Here is a 26825-nt window from a genome sequence, read left to right as displayed (position 1 = left end):
AGGGAAAGCAGAGGCCTAGCCCCAGTACGTGAATAAACCGTGCAGGGCTAGGCTGCTTCAGAACAGCATCCCACAAGTCTCGCTTCCAGCCCCGAACAGAGACAGCACCCCACGCGACAGGCGCGACTGCCGGCCTTGTGTCCACAACGCCGGAAGCAGCTCCACCAGAGTCTCTTTGAGACAACTGCTAGCCTCGACTCTGGGGTGCGTTTTCCGTAAGTGATCGGCAACATGACATCCCCCAGAATGACCTCAGGGTCAGGGAGCAAGGCTCCTGGGCCAGGGGTCACCAGAACAACTATACGGCCACCGTGGGAAGCTGCAGGAAGGCCACAGGAAAGGGCTCTGGCTGCAGCGTGGAGCCGGCCTCGGGAGAGGGGCTGTGTGTGTGGGCCGCCAGGAGGTCTGGGCACGAGGATGCGGGTAGAGATGAAGAAAGACTGCTGCCTGCTCTGGCGAGAAGGCGCCAGTGGCTCAGTTACCGAGGCGGGCGCTGGAGGGCAGGGAGTTGCACCCGTGGGAGGCTCTCATCTCAGAGCAGTCGCTGCAGGCCCTGGGGCTCAGATCCAGGCTCAGGCGGCCCTGGTGCTGGACACTGTCGAAAAGCAGACAAGTGAGGGGCTCGGGAGAAGGACCAGGTCAGGATAACAAGTGGCTGGCCACCCTGAGGCCCTCTGCCAGCTCAGGGAGGCCCAGAAGCGGCTCCCAGTCGGCCGAGGACGGCGACTGCCTGCAGCCACGCTCAGAGGGCTCTGCAAGCGCCAGGCCAGGACCAAGCTCACTGGGACAGAGGGCTTTCTGCAGGGACGCACAGAGGCTCTGCCTCCTGGGCGGGCACGGAGGGGCAGGACGGCACCGAGGCTCTCCCTAGAGGAGCCCGTCCCTGGAAACGGGAGAGCTGAGGGCGGGGAGCCCGCGTTGCCCACGTCGGGCTGGCCCGCATTCAGGCCCGACGATGACCTCTTCTAGCTGTGAGACTACATCTCTTGCCTGCTTAGGGCCTTCCAGGGGTCTTCACTGTACTCAAAATAAAACCCAAACTCTGGGTTTGTGCCCTATGACGTGGGCCTTCCTCCTGACTCACCGTCTCTTTGCCAAGCTCCCCTACTCTCTCCCTGGAGCCCACTGCACCATTCTCAGATGCCCGGGCTGCAGCACCTACAGCCCTCCTTCCTGGAGGCTCCTCCCCAAGTCGTACAACTGGCCTCTTCTCAGCCTTCTAGTCACGGCAGCATCCCCCTGCACGGGGCCCTCTCCACCGCCCAATATAACTTGCCACCCTCTTCCAAGTCACAGCCTAGCTTGTCAACACTTTAGGGTCTTTAGGGCCATTCAGCACCATCTGGTATCACTCTGTTCTCTTTTTTGGTCGTTCCCCACTCCCCACCTCGGCCCCGGCCACTTGAACACAAATGCCACAGGAGATGAAGTCTGTCTACTTAATTTTTCACTGTAGCCCTCTAGAACTATAGCAGTCCACGGCATGTAGTCTGTGCTCTATTAAAACCTGTCAAATAATCGAATGAATGAGTGACCTTGAGCCAATCCATTCATTTTCTTAAGGCTCAGTTCCTCATCTATCAACCAGAGACAGTAATAGTAGGGTGGCTCTGGTGACCAAGTGAGATGACGCTTATAAAGGTCTGAGGACAGTACCTGGCATGTGAGCGCTCAGCTATCAGCTGCCTTCTCTACCATCGTCCTACAAATACCTTTTCAAGCTCCACGCTGGTAAATAAAGAGAGCGACCTTAAAGTTTCCTTTCCCCGGGGCCCCAGCGCTGCTCTACCCGGCCTCTTCCCAGCTAGGCAAGGGAACCCCTCTATACACAGTGGCCTTATGCCCAGGTGGGCTTGGATGGCTGGGGTACAGGGAAGCACAGGTGGCTTCACATACCTGGGATGCAAACCCTGGGGGCCAGCCTCTCTGGGGACAGGCGGAGAGCTGCAAGGGCCGACCCTGTGGCTGCGCACGGTGTAGATGGGGTTCCTCAGGACGGAGCTCACAGTGGTGCTCGGGGTCATACTGCGGGGAACAGTGCCTGCAAATGGGCAGGGTGAGACAGTGGCCCCAAAGCATCCAGCCAGCCCCAGATCTATGCAAGCTTCTGGCCCTGCTCCACCTGTAAGGCAGGAGAACCCTCTTCAGTGCTTCCCATTTCCCAGGTTGCTATGGGGAGAAAGCACTCTGAAAAGCTAAAAAATGTCACTGATAGAAGACTGAACACTCCAGACAGGTCAGTAGTGGCTAGATCTTTGAGGACACACAGCAGCTCCCTGCAATGACAGTCTCCACTCTCCCTGGGACTGGGCGGCCCTGGGAGCCCGCATCGACCCTCCTCCCCGGCCCTGCCCTGCCAGCTCACCCACAGACGCCCTGCTGGGGTAGAAGGGGGGGTTGCTGTGCCGGCTGGAATGCCCTGGCGAGTAAGGGGACCACTCCTGGAGATCTGGGGAGAGCTCTCCACTGGCCGGGACGCTCTTCTGCTCCTGCAGAACCAAAGGCAAGAGGCAGTGGCTGGAAACAGGGAAACACACAGGCATTTGCAAGCGATTTCTATCCCTTACGCCCTAGCTTCTCCCACTCAGACACATGACGTGACATTTGGGAGAGATCGTTAACTCGTTTATTCATTCACGTTGCCTTACACATCTGGAAGAGAAGAACTTCCTTCAAAAATACTTTGGAAGAAAACCACACAGCAAGAATCTGTTCTTTCGAATAAACAGCTTTTGTGTGTAGAGAGGGTGGAACACATGGGTGCATCGGGCACACGTATGCAGCAACTCCACACAACCTGCCCAGCCGTGTGAAGCTCCGTGTCTGCTGAAAGTAGCAGGGATTTGTTCTGCTCACAGCAATCTCTCCCTTCTGGAAATGACCACAGCACCCACAAAAACAAGCCAGCCTGTCCTGCTGCCGGCTAACAGATTCACACGTGCTATCTTGACTCCCTAAATCCTTTGAGGTGGGTCCTTGCCACTTGGGTTTATTGCAATACAAGTTCAAAAGCTTCTTGCTCAATAAGCAAATCAAACCCCAGACCCAAGGAAGCGTTGCCCTCTTGGTGTCGTATTACCGCTATCACGCTGCTTTCTAATCTCCTAAAGGGAGACTGCTTCCTGCGGGCACTCACCTGCCATCCCCTCCCCTTCTCCCGGGCAGGTGCTGAGAGCAGAGGCAAAGGAGCCAGGGCTAAGCCTGAGCTGGGGGATGCCAGTGCGGGCGGGCGCAGGTCCCTGTGTGGCCCGCCCCACCTCCACCTCCCCCTGACCCACTCCAGGGCTGAGCTCTACCTCCAGGAACTGAGCAGAGATCACTACTGGAGCGAGCTTGGGCCGAAAGCTGGGAGCAGACTTTGGCCGGCGGCGCTTCTGCCCCAGCTCGTCCATCTTCTGGGAGGTGAGGTCCTCGTCACAGGACTTCTTGGCCGGCAGGTAGGAGGAGTCCCCGTCCCCTTCAGGGTAGTAGCTGGAAGCAATGCGGACCCTGGCCTTGCGAGGGGGCGAGGCGTGCATGGGCTCCCCGGGGTCCATGTCGGGGGGCAGGGCGCTCGGGGGGCTGGTGGATGGGGAGCTGCCCACTAGAGTGGCCTCTGACTCAGAACTGGTTTCCAGTTTGTGCTGGAACTTAATAGAGTCACCCCTCCTGGGAGGTTTTGGGGGCGTCAGAGGTCCCACCCTCTTGGAGGGCAGGGGGGAGTAAGCAGGCCCAGGGCCTGGGAGCAGGTAGTCTATTTTGGGGGGCGTCTGGGGGCGTTTGAAAGTGTTTGGGTCAAAGATAGACTTTCTTTGCTTTGGCTTCTTGTAAACGGAGAGCTTCTCGGGTCCTGCCGCGGAGCTGAGCACAGCCTTGGGCCAGGTCCCGCCGCTGTTGGCATTCTCGGGCTCTGCCTTGTCCAGGCGGGCCTCTGCCTCCCCACAGGGGCCCACCTCAGTCTCGAAGGGCAGCAGTGGCCGCCGGCTACGCACGTCCACCGGCCCAGAGCCACGCTCCCCTGAGGCGTCCGAGCGGAAGGGGCTCAGGCTACGCTCGGAGGCGCTGGGACAGGCCTGGGGGGAGCCGGGGAAGGTTCCCCCGGGGAATGGCTTGTGCAGGAAGGAGCTGCTGCCTCCTGGGGGGCCAGACTCCTTCCTGTCCTCCAGCCTGTCGGCGTAGAAGATGTCCGTCTGCGTGGAGTTGTTGTGCTGCATCAAATTCCGTTTATTCTGAGCCTGGACCTCCGGGCCGTGGGCTCGGAAGCTCAGCATCTTATCAGAGTCCTTGATGTTTTCAAAGATGTTCTGGCCGCTCCACGACGCGCTCTGAGGGAACACCTAAGTAGGGGTTGCAGAGGAGGGAGGAAGAGAGCCGGTGAGACCGCACGACCTGGAGCTGCCACCAAAAACCACCCCTGGAGGTAGAGCGATGGTCAGGAATGGGCCACACACACCCCAAAGTTGGACAGATGGACAGACGTGCAGGCATGTACACCTCGCCAACAGGTGACGCTTGCTCACAGCCAGGCCACTGGGAACCCACAGGAAAGACACAAAGTTCCCTTGACTTTGAGCATTTTCTGAAATCACCTGCACTGTGTCCTGCCTATTTTTTAAAATTATTAAATGTAAATATAAAAAATTCACTATTAAAGGCATCTTACAGTACACCTAGACAATGGAATATTATTCAGTGATAAAAAGAAACAACCTATCAAGCCATGAAAAGACATGCAGGAACCTTAAATGCACAGGACTAAGTGAAAGAAGCCAATCTGAAAAGGCTGCATGCTATGTGAGTCCAGCTATATGACGTTCTGGAAAAGGCAAAACTACAGAGATAGTCAAAAGATCAGCGTTTGCCGGGGGTTGAGGGGGAGGAAGGGATGAACAGGTGAAGCCCAGAGGCTCTTCAGGGCACTGAAATCACTCTGCAGGATACTGTAACGGCGGATACGTGTCATTATACATTTGTCTAAACCCGTAGAATGTACAACCCCAAGAGTGGATCCTCACGTTAACTACAGACTTTAGTTAATACTAATGTATTAATATTGGCTCATCGATATCACAGAGCGGAAGATATGAGAACTCTCTGTACTAACTCAACTTTTCTGTAAACCTAAATCTGTTCCCCAAAAAGGCTATTAATTTTAAAATAATTTTTTAAAATATCTCTTAATGAAGTAGATGAGCCTTTTTCCAACCTTCTTAGAAAAGCTGATAAGAAGTACAATAAACGCCCTTAAACCCATTTAGATTCAACAATATTTTGCCCAATTGTCTGTATCTACTTATACTGCAGATCATTCGAAAATAAGTTACAAATATGACATTTCACCCGAACAGCTTTAGCACACACTTCTCCCAAATAAGGCCATTCTCCTGTATGACCCCAATACCATCATTATACCCAGGAAAAGTAACAATTCCCTAAGATCATCTCATTATCCAGTCCAGATCCAAATGTACCCCCCACCTCCAAAATGTCCTTCATAGCTAGGTTTTTTTGTTTCTGGGTTTTTGGTTTCGGTTTTGGTTTTGAAACCAGGATCCAGTCAGGGTTCACGCATACCTTGCACTTATAAATCAAGACCTTTTTTCCAAGGATCCCAGTGATGTGGAGAAGTGGCTTGCGTACAAGGAGCTGGGGTTCTGCCTGCCCCAAAGAGGGCGAGAGCAGAGCCAGTGAAGGGCGGGGGCCCTTACCTTCAGGAGGGAGAGGGTCAGGGAGTCCTGGCAGCTCCGCAGCAGAGATTCACACTCATTCAGAGACTTGTTGTCCAGTGCAATGCCATTGATCTAGGGCCAACAGAGAGCCCGTCAGGCCCACCACCAGGATAGGGGTTCTGCCTAGCTGCTGACCCACGCTGGACAGTGGGCCTTGTTCTGTAAGGTGCCCCCGTCTGGAGCTGGCAAAGGAGAGAAAGCCCCTCCCCAGTTAAGGCCCTCAAAGTCCAGTTATGGGGCTTCTGAGGCAAATGAAACACACAGCCTTGAAAGCACTCTGGGGAAGTGACTTTGACTGACTGGGACCAGAACACCACGGGTCCCAGAGGGACATCCCGGACCCGCCGCTTCCTGCTGCGTGATGCTGGACCACGGCTCAGAACTCCTTCAAGAGCAAAAAGGAAAACAGACACGGACGCCCCCCCAGGGGCGCGAGGAGACTGAAAACAAGATCATGATGTGGGAGGCTGGACCCACGTGACATGAAGTATCATCGCAAAGACTCCTACAGCCCCTCACGCCTGAGTCTCTGTCCGCACCCCTCTCAGACACGTTCCAGTGCTTTTTAAAAGTGTATGTGCAATAGGTGAACGGTGAGGCTGGGGTGCACCCATACCATGGAGTCCTACCCGGCTTCGAGAAGGACCACAGCATCAGCACATCCAACCACGTGATGGAGCTCACAGCACGAAGCCAGGTGGAAAAGGCCATCTCAAACGGGCAAGTACTAGACTCTACTCATACAATATCCTCCAAACGACAGAATTACAGAGCTGGGGAACAAAGTAGCTGCCAGGGCTTATGACGGCAGGGAGGGGGCATGCTTAGGACTGCGGGGGTCAACAGACAGGGGTGACACGAGGGAGATCTTTGTGGTGGTGGACAGCCCTGTTTTTTATCCTAAAATGTGATAACAGATTTCATAGTTACGTAAGATGTAACCATTAGATGTTAACTGGATGATGGGTACGTAGGACCTTTCTGTACTATCTTTGCCACTTCACTTTTTAATATTGTTTAACATTATAACTGAATTATAATTATTTCTATAATTATTTCAAAATTGAAAGTTAAAAATATATATATATTCAGAGTGATTATCTTGGGGTGGTAGATTAATTTGGTTGGTTTTGTTTTTCTTTATAACTTCCCCATATCTTAAGAGTTTTTCGTATTGGCCATATTGCTTTCAAACTGCAGCTCGCCCCCAAATCTGAAAAACACTGGCAAAGATGTGAAGTAATGAGCTCCCCCAAACACAGCAGGTGGGACTTCTCTGAAGCACAAGGAGGGACATCACATCACGTGTTGAATGCTTATGCCCTCTGATCCAGCAATTCCCCCACCCGGGACTCTATCCCATGGCGGGACACAGCAGTGGCCATGAAGCACTATTACAATGGCAAAAAAAGTCCTGACTGTCCATCAGGAGACCGGCCCAAAGGCCACTAAGGAACATGCAGTTACTGAAATGACTGAGACAGATCTAAAGATGTGAATCTGGAAGAATCTCAAGGCACGCTGTTAAAAACAGAAAGCAAGGTTAGCAGCAGCACAGTATACTATGATCACATCTAAGTTTAAAAAAGAAAAAAAAAGTGGGAGATATAAGTTTTGAACGTTTGGGGGAGAAAACACAATGAACTGTTAAAAGTAGTTGCCCTTAGGATGGGAACTGGGAGATGGGGAGTCTAGAACCAGAGGAAGGGTTCCCTGAGACTTACAGCCACAATCCTGTCTCCCACGGCGAGGGACCCCTCTTTGGCAGCCGGGCTTCCAGGCACCACGGCGGCAGCATACACTCCATTCTCCAGGCTGATGCCGCTGTCTGCAAACCAGAGGTCCCCGGTTAACCCCTGCCCGGTTGCATGGCCCTCTGGTTGTCTCATCTTGTCTTTACGAGATAAACTTTTAAAAAGGATGTTGGCAGACTGCAACCTGTCCATCCCAGCACCCCGCCCAGGTCACACCACCCAGGGACCGGGTCAGGTCTGGTCTGGCGAATCAAACAATCAGAGACAAGCAAGACCCAGGACCCAGACGGCCCCGTAGCGTGAAGCACATGGGCTGCACTGAAACCACATCAACGCCTAGTTCTGCCCGAAAACACATGCGATCTCTCTGTACGAGAAAAGGGTGCCCTGCCCACCTCCCCAGCCCCTACCTTTATGCCCACTCAGGTTGATGTGCAGCGGTGTGACCACCTTCCCGCCCAGGGACTTCCTCCGACGCACGACCATGTTGATGGCCCCCTCCCCGTTGAGGAGCGCCTTCATGGCCTGCTTCTTGTCCTTATTGATGAGGTCCACGTCGTTGATTCTCAACAGCCAGTCATTGACCCTGAGGAGGGGGACAGCCAGGTCACTGCCAGTGGAGGCCTTGGGACCAGGGGGCCGGCCCCTGTTGCTCCCATTCGGGGAGCAGAACACCAGAAAGCAGGTACCCCACAAACACATTCAGAAAGGTTTCCTCGGGGCTTCCCTGGTACACGGTGGTTACGAATCCGCCTGCCAATGCAGGGGACACGGGTTCGAGCCCTGGTCCGGGAAGATCCCACATGCCGCGGAGCAACTAAGCCCGTGCGCCACAACTACTGAGCCCACGTGCCACAACTGCTGAAGCCCGCGCGCCTAGAGCCCGTGCTCCGCAACGAAGAGTAGCCCCCGCTCACGGCAACTAGAGAAAGCCCGCGCGCAGCAACGAAGACCCAGCACAGCCAAAAATAAAAACAAACAAATAAATAAATTTATTTTTTAAAAAAAAGAAAGAAAGAAAGAAAAGAGAAAGGTTTCCTCTTCTAGGAAGGTGGAGTGGTTAAGCTGGCAAGGGTTGGAGCCTGGTTTCAAACCCTAGCTCTACCACTTACTAGCGGCATGACGTAGTCCCTCTGGGCCTCAGTGCCCTCATTTGTAAAATGGGGGCAACAGAAGCACCTACCTCATGGGATTGTAAAGATTAATGAATTACATGAAGTACTTAAACTTAGCAAATACCAAGCACTATGTAGGTGCTAATTATTATCATCACTATTTCATGGGATGAGCAGGCAATGCACATTCCAGACTCTCACACACTTCACCTGAGCCCCTTACTACACAGAGAAGCAAAAGGCAGCACCTGGTGATGGGAGAAAGATCAGATTCAGAGGCGATTCGGAGTCCAAGCAGCCTTTAAGAACAATGTTAGCAGTTAAGCCTGAAAGCCTCAACAGCCTCTGTGAGGCCCCCAGGTCCTGGGATGCGTTCATTTAAACGCCACCTGGCTCTCCAGGCCCTCTGCATTAGGTCAGAGGGAAACTGCCACCTTCCCTCCAAAGCCTGGAGCCCACTACACTCACCGTAAGCGGCCATCAGCGATGCTTCCTTTGTCCACTTTAGTGACAAATATGCCACAGTCCCCCGGCAAACAAGGCTCATTCACACCCTCTGCCATATCGAAACCAAGTGCCTTCAAGTCAATATCCTCCTGGCAAAAGAAGAGTGGCAACAGCTCACTTTACAGCAGTGATGAGAAACATTTGGCTCTTACACCCGCCCCCAAGACACTCACTCCGAGGCGGGTGCTGTCCCTTCACCCCGACGGGACACGTGGTCCCCAAGATAAAACCTCTGAGCGGCTGTGATCCCCTTTCCACCACTGGAAACACACACTCTCTCTCTCTCTCTCTCTCAGCCCCCTGGCGCTCTGCTCTTGCCTCTGCTTTCCATGCACTGCAAGCATCCGCCGGGTAACACAGGAGACCAAGCTGCTACTGCATGGGGCTTGGACAAGTGCAGGGAAAGGATGCATCCACACCCTGGGAGAAAAAGCTGACCTCCCAACTAGCAGCTATGAAGTTGGGGGCCCTGCAAGAGGGCCATCCTTTCCCTCCCCCATCCAAAGCCGTCACGTTGAGGAGAGCTGGGAAGAGAAGACACAAGGGCGGTTTACCGTCTCCCTTTCAAACTCCACGACTTCTGTTTCCCACTCCATGGAGTCTGTGTCAATGGCCGAGTCGTGGGAGCTATGGGCCATCAGCTGCCGGAACCGGGCCTCCTTTTCCAACTGGGATTCCATCTGCTCCCTGTGAACAAAGAGAGAGCCATGGCAACGGCCCTCTGGGAGGCAAAGCATCCCACCAAAGTCCACTCGGAAATGAGGTGGACCATTCCCCTCCCCCCTCATACTTCACACCAGCTGCCTCATAAACCCAAGGCTTCTTGGGTACCAGTGAGTTTTCATAGTTTTTTTGTTTTTGTTTTTTTTAAGTCTCAGAAAATTGCCCCTAATTTATCTAGGGGTTTAATGCAATTCTTACAGAAATGCCAGCAAGACTTTCTGTAGACAGGGATAAGACTATTCTAAAATATACACAGAAAGGCAAAGGAATTAGAACAGCGAAACCCATTTTGAAAATGAAGAATAAAATGGGAGGAATCATTCTACTTGATTTCAAGACTTATTATACGGCTACAGAAATCAGGACCATGTGGAACTGCCAGGAAGACAGACACATGGATCAACGGAACAGAGCAGAGGACCCAGAATAGCCCCACAAAGTACAAAAGGTGCAGAAGTGGTTCAGTAGAGGAAGGATGGTCTTCAACGAATGATGCTGGAGCAAGAGGACATCCTGGCAACAGACTCTCAACCTAAACCCCATACCTTATATAAAAATTAACACAAGACCTATCACAGATTTAAATATAAAACTAAAAAACTTCTAGAAGGCAAGTATAGGAGAAAAATCTTTGAGATCTAGGACTGGATTAAGGGTTCTTAGACATAACACAATCCATTAAAAGTAAAAAAATAAAAATCAGCAAATCGGATTCGATCAAAATAAAAAGCTTTAGTTCTCAGAAAGACCCAGTGAGGAAGACGAAAAAAGACTCAGAAACCTGTTAACATGCCCCAGTAACATCCTTCTTCCTAGAACCTGGGCCCAGATGACCTCTCCAATTCCTCAGCACTGCCCAGTGGGTTCCTGCCACACTCCTCACTACTGTTGTTTCCTGCTCGACTGGACGCGCTCCCATGTCCACACCTTTGCCTGAACCGTGCTCAAGAATGTGTGGCCAGCTCTAGGAGGCCACGCAGCCCACGGGTAGTCCTTCTCCAAGCTTTCTTCCCCGACAGAGAAGCAGCTCTGCACTTCATGCTCACCGCACGCGGCTCACCTCTCACCCACTAGGCACATACATCTGTTGCTTCTGCAGACGGGGGGCTTCCCGGGCAGCGGCAAGGACTCCCTCCCCTGCATCCCACTGGTTAGAGAACTTAGCTCAGAGAAGGTGCAAATACAAACATGCTGAATGAACAAACAAACGGAACTTGACATTTCTTAGAAGTTCCAGGCAACTCCAGCTCAATTAACGTGCAAAACCTCCTCCCGTGCTCAAGCCCCCAAGGCGCCAGGCTTTGCCTTAATTTGATTCCACCACCTGCCAGACCCTAACTGGGTGCCTGGAGAGAAGCTGTCCCTCTGCCGCTTAACCCCCGGGATTTTCTTAGAGTGCTCAAGCCCCAGGGCTTCTGGGTTTTCACGGAGTCAATGAAGCTCTTTGCCTTACGTTAGGAGGTTCTGTTGAACGGGGAAGAAGGGGAAGCTGTCACCCACTTCCGGAAGGCGTCCCCCGAGTGTGCGAGGCTTGCACGCTCACCAGCTTCCAACCACCCTATCGGTTCAGGAAGCCTCACGAGCAAGCGGATGGCCGCTGCTTCTCAACTACCCGGTCTGGCTCTGGACTGCACTGCCAATTGGCATCTGCCGATTTCTCTTCTTCAGCTTGGATCCCTGTATTTTCAGTACACTGCTAGGGGCCACCAAGTCTGAAGTAACACCCCTGGGAGCAGCGCTGTAACTGAGGGGACGCTGTCTGACACCCCAAACAGCACAGACCGCTGAGCGGTAGTCACAACCGCCTTCAAAAATGCTGCATCAGAACCTGTCATCATTCTGTTCGACTGCGTGCTGGTCTCTCGGATGGCCCTGCCTTTGGTCTGTCTCCGTGTATTATGAGCCCCACAGGGCAGGGACCCGGCGGCTTGTGCCTCCCCCGGGGCCTGGCCCCCACGCAGCAGGCACCTGGCAAATCCTTGTGGAGTTGCCGAATGAATGAGGGAGGGAGGGAGGGAGGGAATGAATGGACGACACATGCCTACCTGTCCCCCAGTGGACCGCCCGGGGCAGGGACCTTCCTTCCGATGAGCCTTGGCACGCAGTGCCTGCCCACCCCGACTCGCTCACCAAAGGTCTGCTGCCACACTCTGTGCTGATCTAAGGATTTCTAATTAACTCTCAACAGAGAGGCCACACTCGGACACATTTTACGGACTGACCGAGTAAGGCAGAGTGAAGGGACAGACTGCAGGCCCTGCTCATGGGGCTGCCCTGACCTGACGGAAGCGGACACCACGCTCCCGGGCGCCAGCTCTCCCAGCAGGCGCCCACCCCAGCGTACTTGAGCTCCTTCAGCTCCCGGCTGACGTCGTTCTTCTGTTTGCGAGTGTCATCCAGGCTGCGCAGGGCCTCAGCCAGTTCGCTCACCGCCCGGTCCCGCTCCCGCCTCAGGTTGTCACAGAGCGTCCTGGCAGAGGGGGCAGAGGGCTAGGTCACTGTGAGGGGCAGGGGACAGAGGACTCACGGCTTGCAGTGAGGCCTGCAGCCCATGCTCCCGAACACCCCAGGTGCTTGCCTCACTCCCAGATGCACAGATGGAGCGCTTGAGAGTTTGGAGGCAAGGCCACCCAGGCCAATCCCACACAGGGACAGAGAGGACACTGGGGACCTGGCAGAGGAGACACCCCCACGGTTACCAGGCAACGAGCATCCGCTTCTGAACGTACAGTGTTCATCCCACAGGTTCAGCCTCAGTGTGTCTGGGGTCAACGACCACGCTCCCACCCGCACAGCCCACCTGGCAAGCCCCTGTGCCCCAGCACCGACCAGACACTGCACCACTACCCACGTGCAGGCTTTTCTAGAGATGCCCTCCACCCCACAACTAGACTGAGCCCCCACCTGGACAGAAATCATGTCCTAGGCATCTCTGCAGCCCGGAGCCCTGTGCAGGTGGGGTGCAGGCTTAACAGCTCTCTAGTAACAGACGTGTGGCCTCTGGGCTCCCAGGATCAGCTCAGTCACTCAGAGTGGTGGTGGGGACAGGTGACCAGGTAGCAGGAGAGTCTGTGCTGTGCTCTGTGCCACCGGCAGAACGGCACCCTGCCACTCGATGGACCCTGAGGGCTGGTCCCCACTTCTCCATGGCCCCAAACCTCCTCCAATCCGGAACCTTCATCTCCTGACCAGCCCAGGTGGACATCAGTCTCTCCAAACAACCACAAGGGATCTTGCAGAAACTCTCAATGACCAAGTCCTCACTTATCGCCATCATCATCATCATCATCACCACCACCACCACCAGCAGGGCCTCTCCTGGCTTTATTCCAGGCCAAGGGCCAAGTCTACACTCCAGGGCTCCCCTTCACAGGCCCTCACCACCTGCCCTCAGGAGCCCTGCCAGCCGCTTCTCCTGTGACTCACCAAGTGCGCACCCCACTCATGCCACAACCAGTCCCAGCTCTGCCCTGAGCTCACCATACACCTTTGTTCATGATGGTCCCTCAGGCTGCAACACCCATCCCCCCTTCTCCACCTGGAAAAGTGCCACTCGAGCTTTAGTTCTAGCATGAACGCCATGCTTTCTGGGGAGACCTCCCTACCCGTCCCCCAGTTCCCTTCATGCCCCCACGAATTCACTGTTCACGCACCTCCCTCCCCCCGACCACCCTGTCCCACGAAGCTGCCTGTAGCCCCCGCGGTGCCGGCCCCTCACGGGCATCACACGTGCCCAGGAGCCTCAAAGGTTGTTTCTCTCCCAGGGTCTCCTTGCTCAAGGGACCTAAGATCCTGGCACACAGTAGGTGACCAATGAATACTGGCTGAAAGAACACATTTTTGAAATGTCAGTTGCAACAGAAACCCCCTAAGAAAAAAGCCTGGCCTCATACCACTTCACGGGGGTCCATGCTGTGGACACAGCATGTGCTCGGACTTCTAGGGTGAAGGGAAATGGGAAGTCGAGACATGATGGAAAATGCTAAAACTCTCACTATGAGGCGAGGCTGGGGCATCACCTAGGGTGAGGAGGGACGACCCAGGTCACGCCCACCTTACCTGGAAGGAAGTGGTATGACTCCGACCCTCCCACAGACCCAGGGCACCACGGGGAGAGCCGAGCCCATGTGGCCCCGGGGCGCCCCATACCGGATGCTGTCCCGCTCCGCCACGATCTTGTCCCGCTCCTGGAAGGCCCAGTCCCGCCGGCACTTGGCCACATCCGCCTCCTGGAGGGCTTCCTTCAGCTCCTGGCACAGAGCCTTGCACTGCTTTCGAAGGATTTCAGCCTCCTTGTTGGCTCTCCCCACGTCCATTGTCACCGTGTCTTTGATCTGGCGGGGGTGAGGGGCAGGCAGAGGGGAAGGTTACCAGGCCTTCTGGCCCAGAAGTGCCCTCCAACTGGTATAGGAGCTGGGGCTGGACTCTCGGGAGCTGGACGGAGGGAAACACTAGGGTCTCAGCCAGAGCCCGTTCCGACACCGGCCCCCGCCCCCCATGACTACGTGTTCCACAGCCACGTTCAGACCCCTAGCGATGCTATATTAGGGTCCGCCCAAACTCTCACAGCGCCACACAGAGCCAGGACCAGGGGCCCAGGTGGAATGCCCCTGGAGGGCTCCTGCCAGACCCTGCCCTGCCACTCACGTGGTATACGTTTTGCCGAGAGCCCACTACCTCTCCCTAAAGAGCTCTCGTGACAAACGTGACATGAGGCCCCACTGCAGTGAAGGGTGCAGCACTGGTCACCATGCTCCCCACCCGCTGCGTCTACAATACAGTTTTTACACTCCAGCATATGGAGTTATTTCTCAATCTGAAAACACACCACTACGTTTGCTGGTGAAGTCCTATGTGTTTCAGTTCCTTTAAAAAGCTGAGATCTAAAGGATTTGCACCTGGACCCCCCCCAAAGCGTTACACGCTCCATTAAAATTTCAAATCAAACTCTTTGAAGCACTCATACAGAAAGCTCCCTCTGTGCCTCTATAATCCTCAGAAAAATGAAGAATGTGACAAATGACAAAGTGAGCATCTACTGCAAGAGTAACTCCTGGTCCGGCTCAAAGGCTTCCTGAAGAAGCAAAATACAGGCAACACGAGAACGCGCCTCTGCTCAGCCTCCACCTCTCGCAGTACTTCCTCCCTCGCACAGAGCTCCCCCACTTTCTAGCAAATTCAGCTCCCCAAGCAGGACTGGGCATAGGAGATACAAGTGCATTCAGGGGCAGCAGAAAGACCGGCCCGTCCAAGTGACCAAGCTGGGCTTTCTAGGGGACAGCGGCTCTGTCAGAGGGTCTGTCTTGGGAAGCGACCTGGTATCTGGAAGGACCTCCGTGACACGCAGCAGCGCCCCACAGCTTCCCTGTGGGGGACCAGCCGCCCCGGACGGTAACCACGTCCTCCTGACGCCGGCGAACCTTCAGTGGACTTGGCCTGCCCGTGGTCAGAGTCTGGACACTGGCCCTTGTGAAGGAAGCCCCTAGATGTGCCCACTTGGAAAGGTGGGAAGCAGGGAAGAGAGGGGTCAGAGCTGACCTGGTGTCCAGAGTGAGGCAAAGACCCTGAGAGGCCCCCCTGACTGCCCCCTCTTTGCACAACCCACTCTGGAGAAGCAGGGAGAGGGAGGGCAGTGGCAGAGAAAAGAGGGTAAATAAAGAGCGAGGTACAGAGAGAAGGGAGGACAGTGTAGGAAGCCACCACGGGTCAGAGGGAAAAAGAACCACCGCCCCGGCTGAGCGGAACGAGGACAGTTCTGAGACCAGGAAGCTAGCCTGGCTGAAGGACCACCTCAGCCAACCCCTCCCCCCCCCGCCACCACCACCAAGAAGTGGCTGCTGGAGAGGGGTGGGATCAATCCCCAGGGGTCTCGCAGGCCACGGGGAGATCAGACCCTCCTGCCCACACCTCAGAGCCAGGATGGCCCAGGTCACAGGCCTGGCCTACTCCGGCCAGGCGGGGAGTGGTCGTGCCCCAGAAGCCAGATAAACTCAAGAAGGAGCCGAGGAAAAAAAGGAAAAAGAGCGACCACATGGAATGTACCCGTCAGATAGAAGGTATCAACCGGTTTCAGAAATGTTGAAATGTGTGTGCATTGGCGGAGAAAGTACATCTTGGAATTCAGGAATTATATTAGTACGATTTGCTGATGATATCAGCAGATGATATTGGCCAGAGGTGGTTTGATGTTGGTAGAGTTTCCTCTAGAAATAAAAAATTGGGGGAAAAAAAAAAAAAAAGAAGGAGCCGAGGGTTTCAGTTCTGGAAGCTGCAGGGGTGGGGGGCTGGGGCTGTCCTCTCTTGCCTGCTGACTGGGATGGGTGCCCAGAGAAGACTCCTGCCTCAGCTGACAGGCAGACTTCACACGCTGCCAGGGCACTCCTGCCGAGGCCCGGGAACCAGGCTCCAGGCGGGAGGCACACATGTCACATGAGGGGGGTGACACAGGCCACCAGATCTGGCACCACGGGGCAGTCGGGGGTCTTCCTCCTCCTCTGTGCTTCCACATTCCTACAAAGAGCACAACTGCTCTTTGCCCCCCTTGCTCCCTGGGGGGCATCCATCATCTCAGCCCCCTCCAGGGGGCTGCTGGCCTATCACAGGCTCACCACCTTCTACGGGTTTAACACACTGTCCTCGACTTTTTAGCTTACTGACCGACTCAGGCATTTTTAATGTTTTATTCTTCATCATTTTGTTTTCGTTATTTGGTATCAACATTTTCCCCAACAATTAAGCTCTCAAACCAGAATGTGAACGTGAGGTGACATTTTCTCCAGGGCAATTACCAAGTCCTAACGCATTATATTTGCTCATTAAGAATTTCTTCATTCCAGTCTTTTAAAAATTGCATCAAAGAAAATATTCCTTTTCACAATGGCTTTCACCTTGATGGTCTGGAGAAGTCTCACTCCCTTCGTATGAAATTATTGCTGTTTGGCCCATTTTTGCCTATGAAAACAATCTTATAGGATGCACCCTAATCCTAACAGGGTAGTAAGGTTCAGATGGGCATAAAAATAATCCTAATAATAAAGACTCAAATCATTCCTACTTTATGCAGATATTATCCTAAGTGTGTTTTCAATGTTAAACCATCTGATCATCATGACCACACTGTGAAGCAGATGCTGTCATCATTTCCAGTTTGTAGGTAAGGAGACTGAGGCCCAGAGAGCTAGGAGAGGTAAGAGGTCACATGGCTGAGGAGGTCCACACTCCAAACACAGTCCCCAGCACGGCCTGGGCATCAGGCAGCATCACAGTCCGCAGAGAGGCCCACGAGGCCCTGGCCGCCCCTCGGGCATCAGCCCTGCCTCATGCTCGGTCCAGAGGGCCCTAGCTTCAACAATCCACACACACACCGTCCCTTACTAAGCTGCCGGACCTTTAACACCTTGCTTTTCACTTCTCACAGGCCAGTTTTAAAGCCTTCATTCTAACTGACCTGCACCAAGTAGAACGGAGAGGTATGAACAGAGAACTATTCCGACGGGAAGAAAGTCTGCTCTGATCAAGTTCAGCAGCTCGAAACAGAGCCACACACAAACTAACCGAATGGGAAGGCAGTCTCAAAGAGGGGAGTCCACAGGCCTGTCCAAGCCCCAGCAGGGCGCACCTGGTCTTGGGGGTAAGCAGCGTCACTGATGAGGCCTGGCTGGTCAGGTAGGAAAGATGCAGAGAATCCCCACTGATCACTCGGGAGTCAAGCTCAGTGCCTCAATTCCGATGCTGCTGAGCGCCACTCCCCTGACCCTGGAGGCATGCCCCCCCGCAGGGAGCAAGGCTTGAGAAGAGTACTGGGCTCAACCTAGTAGAACAGCTTCCCAGGAGCCCAGACCACCCCTCTAAAGAGCAGACTCCTCAGATGTTGGGGTGAAGGAACACTGAGTGTGCCCTTCTGGACTCACAAGGCCAAAGGTACCTATGGCTTTGGGAACGTGGCCCTGGGATCTTGCTTCTTAAGGAGCAAGCCCTTGAGCTGACTTCCAGCAAAAGACTGATCTACCATCACATCAGCCGTCAGCTCCGGACACCCAGGACCACAGCTGAACCTCACCTGTGTCCCCTGCAGCCCGAATAGAGCTGTGCACCGAGTGTGAGCTCAGCAGTTACCCAGGAGGCATCCAATAGCCCAGGCAGCAGCAGGCTGAAGGCTGCTCCCTGCTCCTCTGGACACCTGGGCGTCACAGCCCTCTTTCCCTCGCCACCTTCCTACCTGTCGCAGCGCCTCCATCTCCTCGCTGGCCGCCTGCTTCTCAGACGTGCTGCTCTTGAGCTTGGACTCGGCCAGCTCCACCTCGGTCTGCAGCTTGTCCAGCTCGGAGATGACCTGGTCGCGCTCGCTCATGATGAGCTTGTACTCGCTGTACACTGCATCCCGCTCCTCCTTGTACTTCTCTGACTCTTTGGCGGTTTTCGCCTGTGTGGTCCTCAACTCCGTCAGCTCCGACTGCAGCAGCTCCATCTCCCACTGCAGGTCCTTGTTCTGGGCCGTGGCCTTGTTCAGCTCGTGGTGGATGGCCTCGAACCTGGCGGAGAGAGGCAGCCAGGACGAGGGCGTGGGGACCTGCCCAGCCAGCTCTGCCGCGCCGGACAGTCGAGCGTGAAGTTTTGAACGCGGTCATTCTCCACACCCCCAAGGGAGAAAAGTGATGAAGGACCAGGACCCCTGGACCGGGAATTTTTCTCAGCCTTTTACAAATACTGGAAGATGGACTGAGAATTTCATGCCCTCTGCTCTACTGGAAATAACAGTGTTATTTCTTCCACAGTCAGGCTACGTTACCTTTAAAAATAAGAACAAAACAAAGCTAGAATCACAGCCTATGAAAGACAAAAGTGGCCTGAACAATTGTTGAGTCTGAGCACCTCATTTTACAGATACAGGGGATAAGGCCTCGAGACACAGGTGCCTGGCCCAACGCCTCCAGGTTAGCGTGAGAGCACCGCTCGGTCCTTCCAGGCCAGGAAGCACCTGCCATGCAGGCGGCCCTGCAAATTACAGCCTGCAGCTCTAGAGCAGCATTTCTGAGTGTAGGTTCCTTAGAAACCAATCCTGCACAGAGCTCCATTTAAAAAAAGTGTGCTCTCTGATGACTGACGTTTGGGAAAAACACTGCATTCTGTTCCCTCTTGGGAGATTCTAGCGCACAGTATCGGAGTAAAGGTTCTGAGAAGTCCTGCAGCACAGACACCTGTTTGTGTGCAACCCGGCAATTCCCAAACCCTTTTAAAGCCAGAGAACGCTTTTCATATAAACCTGATAAGCACCCCAGAGAACAGGTATTCTGCAGGAACGTACCTTAAGAAACATTGTTGCAGGGCAGGGGTCACATCCCTACAGATTATCTACCTTAACAGAAAGTGCAACTTTAGAAGAACAATGCCTAGGACAATTAACTTTCCTATCTGCCAGGTGGGTGACTGACACAGAGGGGAGAGGCTTGTGGGGTGACCTGAGACACAGGACGGTCAGAACACGCCCGAGCCGCTCAGATGAAGAAGAAAGGAAGGAGCACAAGTGCCAAGACAGTGTCAGGAAAATGTTTCCTGGACGTAAGTAATTTTTGATTGAAAAAGTTCAATTGCTTTTTTTTTACCCCCCCAGAAAGTGGCGGAGAGCCTTGCAGATAGGTAACCACAAGCCCACAGAGGAGAGTGGCCCCCGGCAGAGAGGATGCTTCGGCCCTCTGGCCATTCTCTGAGTGCAAGAGACAGGCCAGCTCGCTCGCTCCCCTCCTTGACGGCCCAGGCTCCTACCTCCTCAGGGAGAGGGCGCACTGGTGCTGCAGCTGGATGGCCGTGTCCCTCTGCTGGGTCAGCATCTCCGTCTGCTTCAGAAGGCGCTGGTTCTCCTCCTCTAGCTGCTCCAGGCGGCTCAGGTCCGAGCTGTGGACGGCGACTTTCTCGCTATACCTCTTCCGCAGGGCGTCATAGTCCTTCTTAACCACCTCCAGCTTGTCCATGGCCGTGTCATACAGCTTGTTGAGAATTTCTGATGACCCGTTGTGCTTCAACACCTGGGGACCACAGAGCCACGATTACCAAAGGTCTGAGGGCAGGAGGAAGGACAAACTCGCCTCCGTCTGTCTGGGGGAAGGATTGTTGACAAGGGAGGGGAGGTCACACCCTCTGGCTTTCAGGGGTCTTGAGGTCTGATTCCACAGGCCCCGCTGAGTTGATTCATTCGTTCACAAACGTTTCTTAAGTAGTGTACAGGAGAGAGCCACCAGAGCAGGCCTGAGACGCCCATCCTTAGAAAGGCCTGCTTGCAAGTTGACCCTTAGCTGGCGTCTGGGAACGTGGACAGTAAGCAGTTCCCTGGACTGATACAAAACTTTCCCGAGTGACAGGAAGGGCTCCCCATGCCTGGACTGGACGAACAGTGTGCTTCCGGCTCAGCTCCTGCTTTCTTCTGGGAGTCTGAAATTTCAGAGCACGCTAAGCAGGGGGTTCCTACGTGGCCAGCTCCCGGTAAAAGCCCCGGGCAGAGAGCATCTCATGGGCTTCCCTGGCTACATTTCACACGTGTTGTCACGATTCGGTACTGGGGGAACTAAGTCTGTCCTGTGAGACTCCACAGCGGGAGGACTCTTGGAACCTAGCACCTGATTGCCTCTGGACTTCACACCATGCACCTCTTCCCTTTGCTGATTTTGCTTTGTGCCCTTTGGCTGAAATAGATTTTAGCTGTGAGTAGGATTATACGCTACGTCCTGTGAGTTCTTCTAGCAAATCACCAAACCTGAGGGCGATGCTGAGGATCCCTGACACAAGTACCTAATACCTTCTAGCCCTGTTCTAAATGCTGGTGATGCCGAACAGACACAGTGACGGTGGCCTGTGGACCGCTTATCCTGATGGGCCGATACAAACACACAGAGACCGAGATCGGTAGACAGAGATCAGTTCTCAAATAAAATAACTTGAGAGCATAATAAGGGCTGTCGAGGAAATAAAAAATAAAACAGGATAACGAGCTGGAGAGAGACTTCTGGGCAGCAGAGTAGCTTGTGAGAGAGTCCACAGCCTGAGGAGGTCTTTCTAAGAAGGTGACTTCCGAGCCTGGGTGCAAATGAAGACCAGCAGCCAAGAGCACATGAGGCAGAGAGTGAGAAAGTGCAAAGGCCCTGAGGCAGGAATCACCAGCCATGTCCTAGGCACAAACAGGAGGGCAGGGAGGAGTGACTGGAACCCAGTGAACAAGGAGAAGTGGATTCAAAAAAATGGCCAGAAGGCAGTGGTTAAGGCTCCGCGCTCCCAATGCAGGGGGCCCGGGTTCAATCGCTGGTCAGGGAATTAGATCCCACATGCATGCCGCAACTAAGGAGCCCGCCTGCCGCAACTAAGACCTGGCACAACCAAATTAATAAATAAATATATACTTTTTAAAAAGTATAAGGTTAGGGCTTCCCTGGTGGTGCAGTGGTTGAGAGTCCGCCTGCCGATGCATGGGACACGGGTTCGTGCCCCGGTCCGGGAAGATCCCACGTGCCGCGGAGCGGCTGGGCCCGTGAGCCATGGCCGCTGAGCCTGTGCGTCCGGAGCTTGTGCTCCGCAACGGGAGAGGCCACAACAGTGAGAGGCCCGCGTACCGGGAAAAAAAAAAAAAAAAAAAAAGTATAAGGTTAAGAGTGCAGATTTAAAAAAAATAAAATAAAAAGGCCAGAGAAGTCGGCACAGTTTCAAGGCTCACAGCAAAGACTGTATCCTGAGTGAGATGTGAACCATGGGAGGGTTTAAGCAAGAGAGCTTTCTACTCTGAATTACAGGGGGTACTAATGCTCACCCAGGGTGCTGCTCTACAGAACAAAATCCAAGATGTGTTAAGAGGTGGTCAGGGCCGGCTGACTTCTGCTAAGCACCTCAGGGGATCTGAGTGAGCCCTTGGGCTGAGGGCTCATATCTCCGGAGCACCCCCGCAGCCCCCCCACCCCATGACACGACTGAGCCAGAAAGGCTTGCTTAACCGTTCCAGGTCCAACAGTCCAGGAATCACCTGGCTCATCCAACATGGACCCTGAGTTATCAGAAGATCTTTGCAGCCCAGAGAACCAGAACCTGGAACTACTGAATATTCCCTGTGGAGGGAGGGTGAGCCCTCAATAAATACGATTAACAGGAAAGAGCTAATTCAAATGTCAGAATCTTTTAGAGGCAAGGAAAGTGAGTTCATTCCTCTGAGACATTAGCTCCTAGGACTACAGATTAATGGGGAAAAAGGGAATCTCAGAAATCAGCTCATTCAGGGCTTTTAGTCTTTTTCCTTTTCTTTTTTTTATTTTTAAAGCAAAACTCCTTCCTTCAAAGGAAATCTTACGAGGACACCAAACTACAAAACTCACTTTAAAAATAGGTACACAGCTTCCTCGGGCGGTTAAAATCTTCACCATTTTATAAAAATGCGTCACTGTTGCAGATCAGGACTGCATGCTGAGAAATAGTCAGAAAACCACTGACTTAGCCTCACTCGATCATTTAAAGTCTTCTTAAAGACACAATGCAGTATCTTCCAAACATACAGCAAAGCACAGCAAATAAGGTAACAGAATTTTAAGTACCCACCACTTAGCTCTCATCTTAAGGACTGGTTCCAGGACGCCCCACGGATACCAAAATCCATGAATGCTCACATCCCTCATATAACATGGTGTAGTATTTACATACGAACTACGCACATCCTCCTATACATTAAATCATCTCTAGATTACTTATAATACCCAACACAACAAAAACTCTATGTAAATATAGCTGTCAGCAAGGCAAATTCAAGGTTTGCTCTTTCAAACTTTCTGGGATTTTTTTTTTCCCCAATTCCTGGTTGGTTGAATCCTCAGATGTGGAACCCACGGATATAGAGGGCCGACTCTACCTTGTCGCATGTCTCAAATTGCTTTCCAAAGATATAAAATAGTACAAGTGCTTAGCCAAAGCCCCCAGTACACCCTTCTCTTATCTAGTACCCCTCTCCTCCCCTCCAGAATTGCTCTCCTAAATTTGCTGTCAACCATCACCATGCACAATATTCTACCTATACTACTTCTGTACTCATGAAAGTTCCTAATGGTGTTCCATGTGCTTCCTTCTAGTCAATGCTGCTTTTGAGGTGTAGTCAGTGGTGCAGGTAGTGCTTCACTGTAGGAGTACATCACATGGGTTTTTTTTTTTAGATTTTTAAAAAAATTTTATTGAAATATATTTGATTTACAATGTTGTGTTAGTTTCAGGTGTACAGCAAAGTGATTCAGTTTTACATATATATATATATCTTTTTTAGATTATTTCCCATTATAGGTTATTATAAGATATTGAGTATAGTTCCCTGTGCTATACAGTAGATCGTTGTTGGTTATCTATTTTGTATTGTGGATAGATCTTTTTAAATTGAAGTCTAGTTGATTTACAACATTCTGTTAATTTCTGCTATACAGAGTGATTCAGCCATACATATATATTCTTTTTTACATTGTTTTCCTTTATGGTTTATCACAGGATATTGAATATAGTTCCCTGTGCTATACAGTAGGACCTTGTTGTTTATCCATTCTATATGTAATAGTTTGCATCTGCTAGTCCCAAACTCCCAATCCACCCCTCCCACACCCCCCTCCCCCTTAGCAGCCCCAAGTCTGTTCTCTATGCCTGCATCACACATTCTCAGTCTGATGGATAGATGTTTACCTCATCTCCATTTTTTTTGCTGTTATAAATGACACTCTTGTGAACCCTGTACATGTCTCCTCTCCCACACCGGTGAGATTCTCCTCTAGGGTGGACACCTTGAAGTAGAGCTAAGGATCAGAATACGGACTTTTCCCCACTGATTGGACGATAGCAAATTGCTCTCCAGGGTGGCTATCCCAATTTATATCCCACCACCTGTGGGCAGCAATTCTGAAAGTTACTGTCATCAACACATCCTCACCAAGGTTTCATACGGTCAGGTTCTTCTTTTAGTTTTTACTTGTGATAAAATACACATAACCGTCTTAGCCTTCTTCAACCTCTAAAGTATACATTTCTGTAGCGTTATGTGTATTCACATTGTTGTGCAACCAACTTCCAGAACTTTTTCATCTTGCAAAACTGAAACTCTGTCCCCACTAAACAATTAGCTGTTCCCCCTCCCCCAGCCCCTGGCAGCCAGCCTCCTACTTTGTTTTCTATGAATCCAACTAATCTAGAGGTATATACAGTATTTATAAATAGAATCATATAAAAGGAATCCTACAGTATTTATCTTTTTGTGACTGACTGACTTCATTTAGCATAATGTCCTCAAGGTTCATCCAGGCTGCAGTATGTGACAGAATTTCCTTCCTTCTTAAAGATGAAAAATATTCCATTGTTTATATGTACTGCATTTTGCTTATCCGTTCATTCGTCAAAGGATACTTGGGATGTTTCCACCTCTTGGCTATCGTGAAACAATCAGACTTCTTTTTTAAGTACTGCCAATCTCACGGACAAAAAATAAGATCTCTTTTTTTAAAAACTTGCTTTTCCTGATTACTAGAAAGACAGAGCAACTCTCCTTATGTTTACTGACTACACACACTTTCTCTTCTATGAATTGCCTGTCCATATCCTTTATTTTCCTTTCCTCCTTCCTTCCCCACCTGCCCCTTCCTCCCCCCTCCCCCTTCCTCTCCCTTCCTTTCTTTCTGCAGAACTTATTTCTAAATTCCAGGTACTGATCCTTTTCCAGTTATATTCATTACAAATATCTTTTCCCAGTATGTGGCTTTTAAATCTTCTTGAGTGCCCTTTGTTACTAAAATTTCACGTTTTAATGTGGTAAAATCTATCAATCATTTCCTTTACGGTTTGTGGTTTGGTTGTTTTACTTAAGAAATTCTTTCCTTCCTACCTTGAGATCATGAGGATACTCTCTCTCATTAGTTTTCTTAAAAAGTGTTAGTTTTACTTTTCACATTTAAATCTTTAAACTATTTATTTAAACTACTGGAATATATTTTTGTATATGTTGCAAGATAGAGATACAACATTATTCTTTTCCATAAATTACTAGACAAAGGAGAACTGGGTCCCCAAGTGCAGTACAAACTGAGGACCACTGAATTTGTCCAGGTGCAGACAATGAGGGTTGGAGGACAGCAAGGACATCAGCTGACACAGTGCCCACCACTGAGAGATGAGAAGGGCATCCCACAAGGACGTGCCCACACATGCCCAGGACACAGAGCGCCAGTGGAGAGCTCTCCTGCCTTCAGGGTCACATCTGGAAAAGAACCAGCTTCTAGACCAGACTGCCCTGTCTTGTGGGCAGTACCTCAAACATTCCAATTAAAAATCACTCCAAATGTTTTATTCTCTAAACATCTCCAAGCCAGGTGAGAAGCTCAAGGCTCCAAAAGAGCCCCCTGTGGTTTACTACAGAACAAAAGCACTGCTGCCATTCCCAGAGTTTCCCACAAGGTGGCAGGCCTGAGTAGACAGCCAAATGCACTCCCACAGTTGTCCAGCCTTCCAAGCTTCATTCAAGGAACAAACTAGCTCTGGGACTTCCCTGGTGGTCCAGGGGTTAAGACTCCATGCTCCCAGTTCAGGGGGGCCTGGGTTTGATCTCGCATGCCGCAACTAAAACCCGGCCCGGCGCAGCCAAATAAATAAATAAATATTTAAAAAAAGAAGAAGAAAAAAGAAGAACAAGAAACAAATTAGTTCTCATCACAAGAAAACAAATGTGTAACTATATAAGTTGATGTATATTAACTGGACTTACTGTGGTGATCATTTCACAATGTATACAAATATCAAATCGTAATATAGTACACCTGAAACTAATACAATGTTACATGTCAGTTATACTTCAATTTTTAAAAAAATTTAATAAAATATAAATTAAATATCACCCCACATATTAATAAAATAAAACCTAATTTTAAAGACTGCCTTGAAACAATGCAAAGAAAAACCCTGTTCTGGGCACTGGCCCAGCAGAGCCCACATGCACTGGTCCACAACAGTCAACACTGCAGTTTGGCCTCTCTTCACTGGGAAGTAGCCCCCAAATGCCCCAACCGTGAGGTGCTTGGATGGGGTCTGTATGACAATCCAGAGGCAACTGAGGGCAGAGTGAATCTGCTGCCAGGATGGGTCACAATTTTCCAGTGAGACAGGGTCAATCAGAGAAAATCCCAGAACAAACCCAGAAACAAAATCAGAAAGGTTGGGATCCTTTCTGATGCCCAACCCAGCCCTGCTAACGCAGTAGGATCCGGGATCAGGAGAGGCGACCCTAGGGAGATCAGACTGATACCCTGTGCTGTCTCAGCTGCCCATTCCACAGGTGAAAGCTCTGCATGAGAAGGCCTCGCTTTTTATGAGCTACCCATTTTCCTCAACTCCTAACCTCTCGTCGTAGCCCTGGAGTCACAAGAACAGTCTCTTTCCCATACGACAGCACCCGGATATTCAGAGGCTCATGGGGCCCCTAACACTTCTCAACTTTTCTCTACAAGCGGGGCTGAGAATCATGCCTGTGCTAATGTAATCAAAAGCCTCTGAAGAAATCTGGGAAAACCGCAGTCACAGTTAACTCCAGAGGATTTGAAAAACTCCCCTATCAGTCTACAATTTTTCCTTTTTACTATTACACGATTATGTTCTTGGTAGACAGTTAGGCGCACACACACTAACAGTCAAATGTTCAGCTTCCCAGCTGAGGCTAACAGTACTCTGAGAGACAGAATAGTTAAATCTGGCTCAGAATTCTAAAATGAAAAAGGTGATACACTTCTCAGCTCATGCAGGCAGCAGTCTTTAGAGATGACTTTCCTCCGGCCTGTGAGGAGGGGGTGAAAGTGACGCAGGGGAGGCACAAACCCAGGGTTTGGTCCCATCCACACACCAAGACAGCCACAGCCTGAGCTGCTCCCCTCAGGGAGGCCAAGAACACAGCTGTCCTTATATCCTGCTCCACACTGGTCAGAAACACTCTGGGCTTCTCTGAGAGCCAAGCTCTTTGAAGACTAAGAAACCCCTTTCTTGGG

At 51.7% G+C, this 26825-nt stretch overlaps 1 protein-coding gene across 2 annotated transcripts in view; it reads right to left on the bottom strand.

Annotated features, from left to right (window-relative positions):
- Positions 1 to 26825, bottom strand: part of DLG5 (discs large MAGUK scaffold protein 5) — a 120792-nt gene that overhangs the window by 21291 nt on the left and 72676 nt on the right. For both annotated transcript variants that reach the window (XM_060285987.1, XM_030862710.2), the window contains exons 6-18: positions 19570 to 19829; positions 18026 to 18338; positions 13957 to 14141; positions 12152 to 12277; positions 9639 to 9771; positions 9046 to 9173; positions 7873 to 8048; positions 7433 to 7536; positions 5688 to 5780; positions 3297 to 4316; positions 2366 to 2489; positions 1897 to 2041; positions 483 to 595 (exon numbers count right to left, since the gene is read on the bottom strand). In XM_060285987.1, the coding sequence (XP_060141970.1) occupies positions 483 to 595; positions 1897 to 2041; positions 2366 to 2489; positions 3297 to 4316; positions 5688 to 5780; positions 7433 to 7536; positions 7873 to 8048; positions 9046 to 9173; positions 9639 to 9771; positions 12152 to 12277; positions 13957 to 14141; positions 18026 to 18338; positions 19570 to 19829 (2920 nt within the window). The remainder of the gene's footprint in view (positions 1 to 482; positions 596 to 1896; positions 2042 to 2365; positions 2490 to 3296; positions 4317 to 5687; positions 5781 to 7432; positions 7537 to 7872; positions 8049 to 9045; positions 9174 to 9638; positions 9772 to 12151; positions 12278 to 13956; positions 14142 to 18025; positions 18339 to 19569; positions 19830 to 26825) is intronic.

This window comes from Globicephala melas, chromosome 16 (genome assembly GCF_963455315.2).
Source record: "Globicephala melas chromosome 16, mGloMel1.2, whole genome shotgun sequence".
In the NCBI taxonomy this organism is placed as follows: Eukaryota; Metazoa; Chordata; class Mammalia; order Artiodactyla; family Delphinidae; genus Globicephala; species Globicephala melas.
Note: the sequence above shows the minus strand (reverse complement) of the source record. Positions and strands in the feature narration are given on the sequence as shown.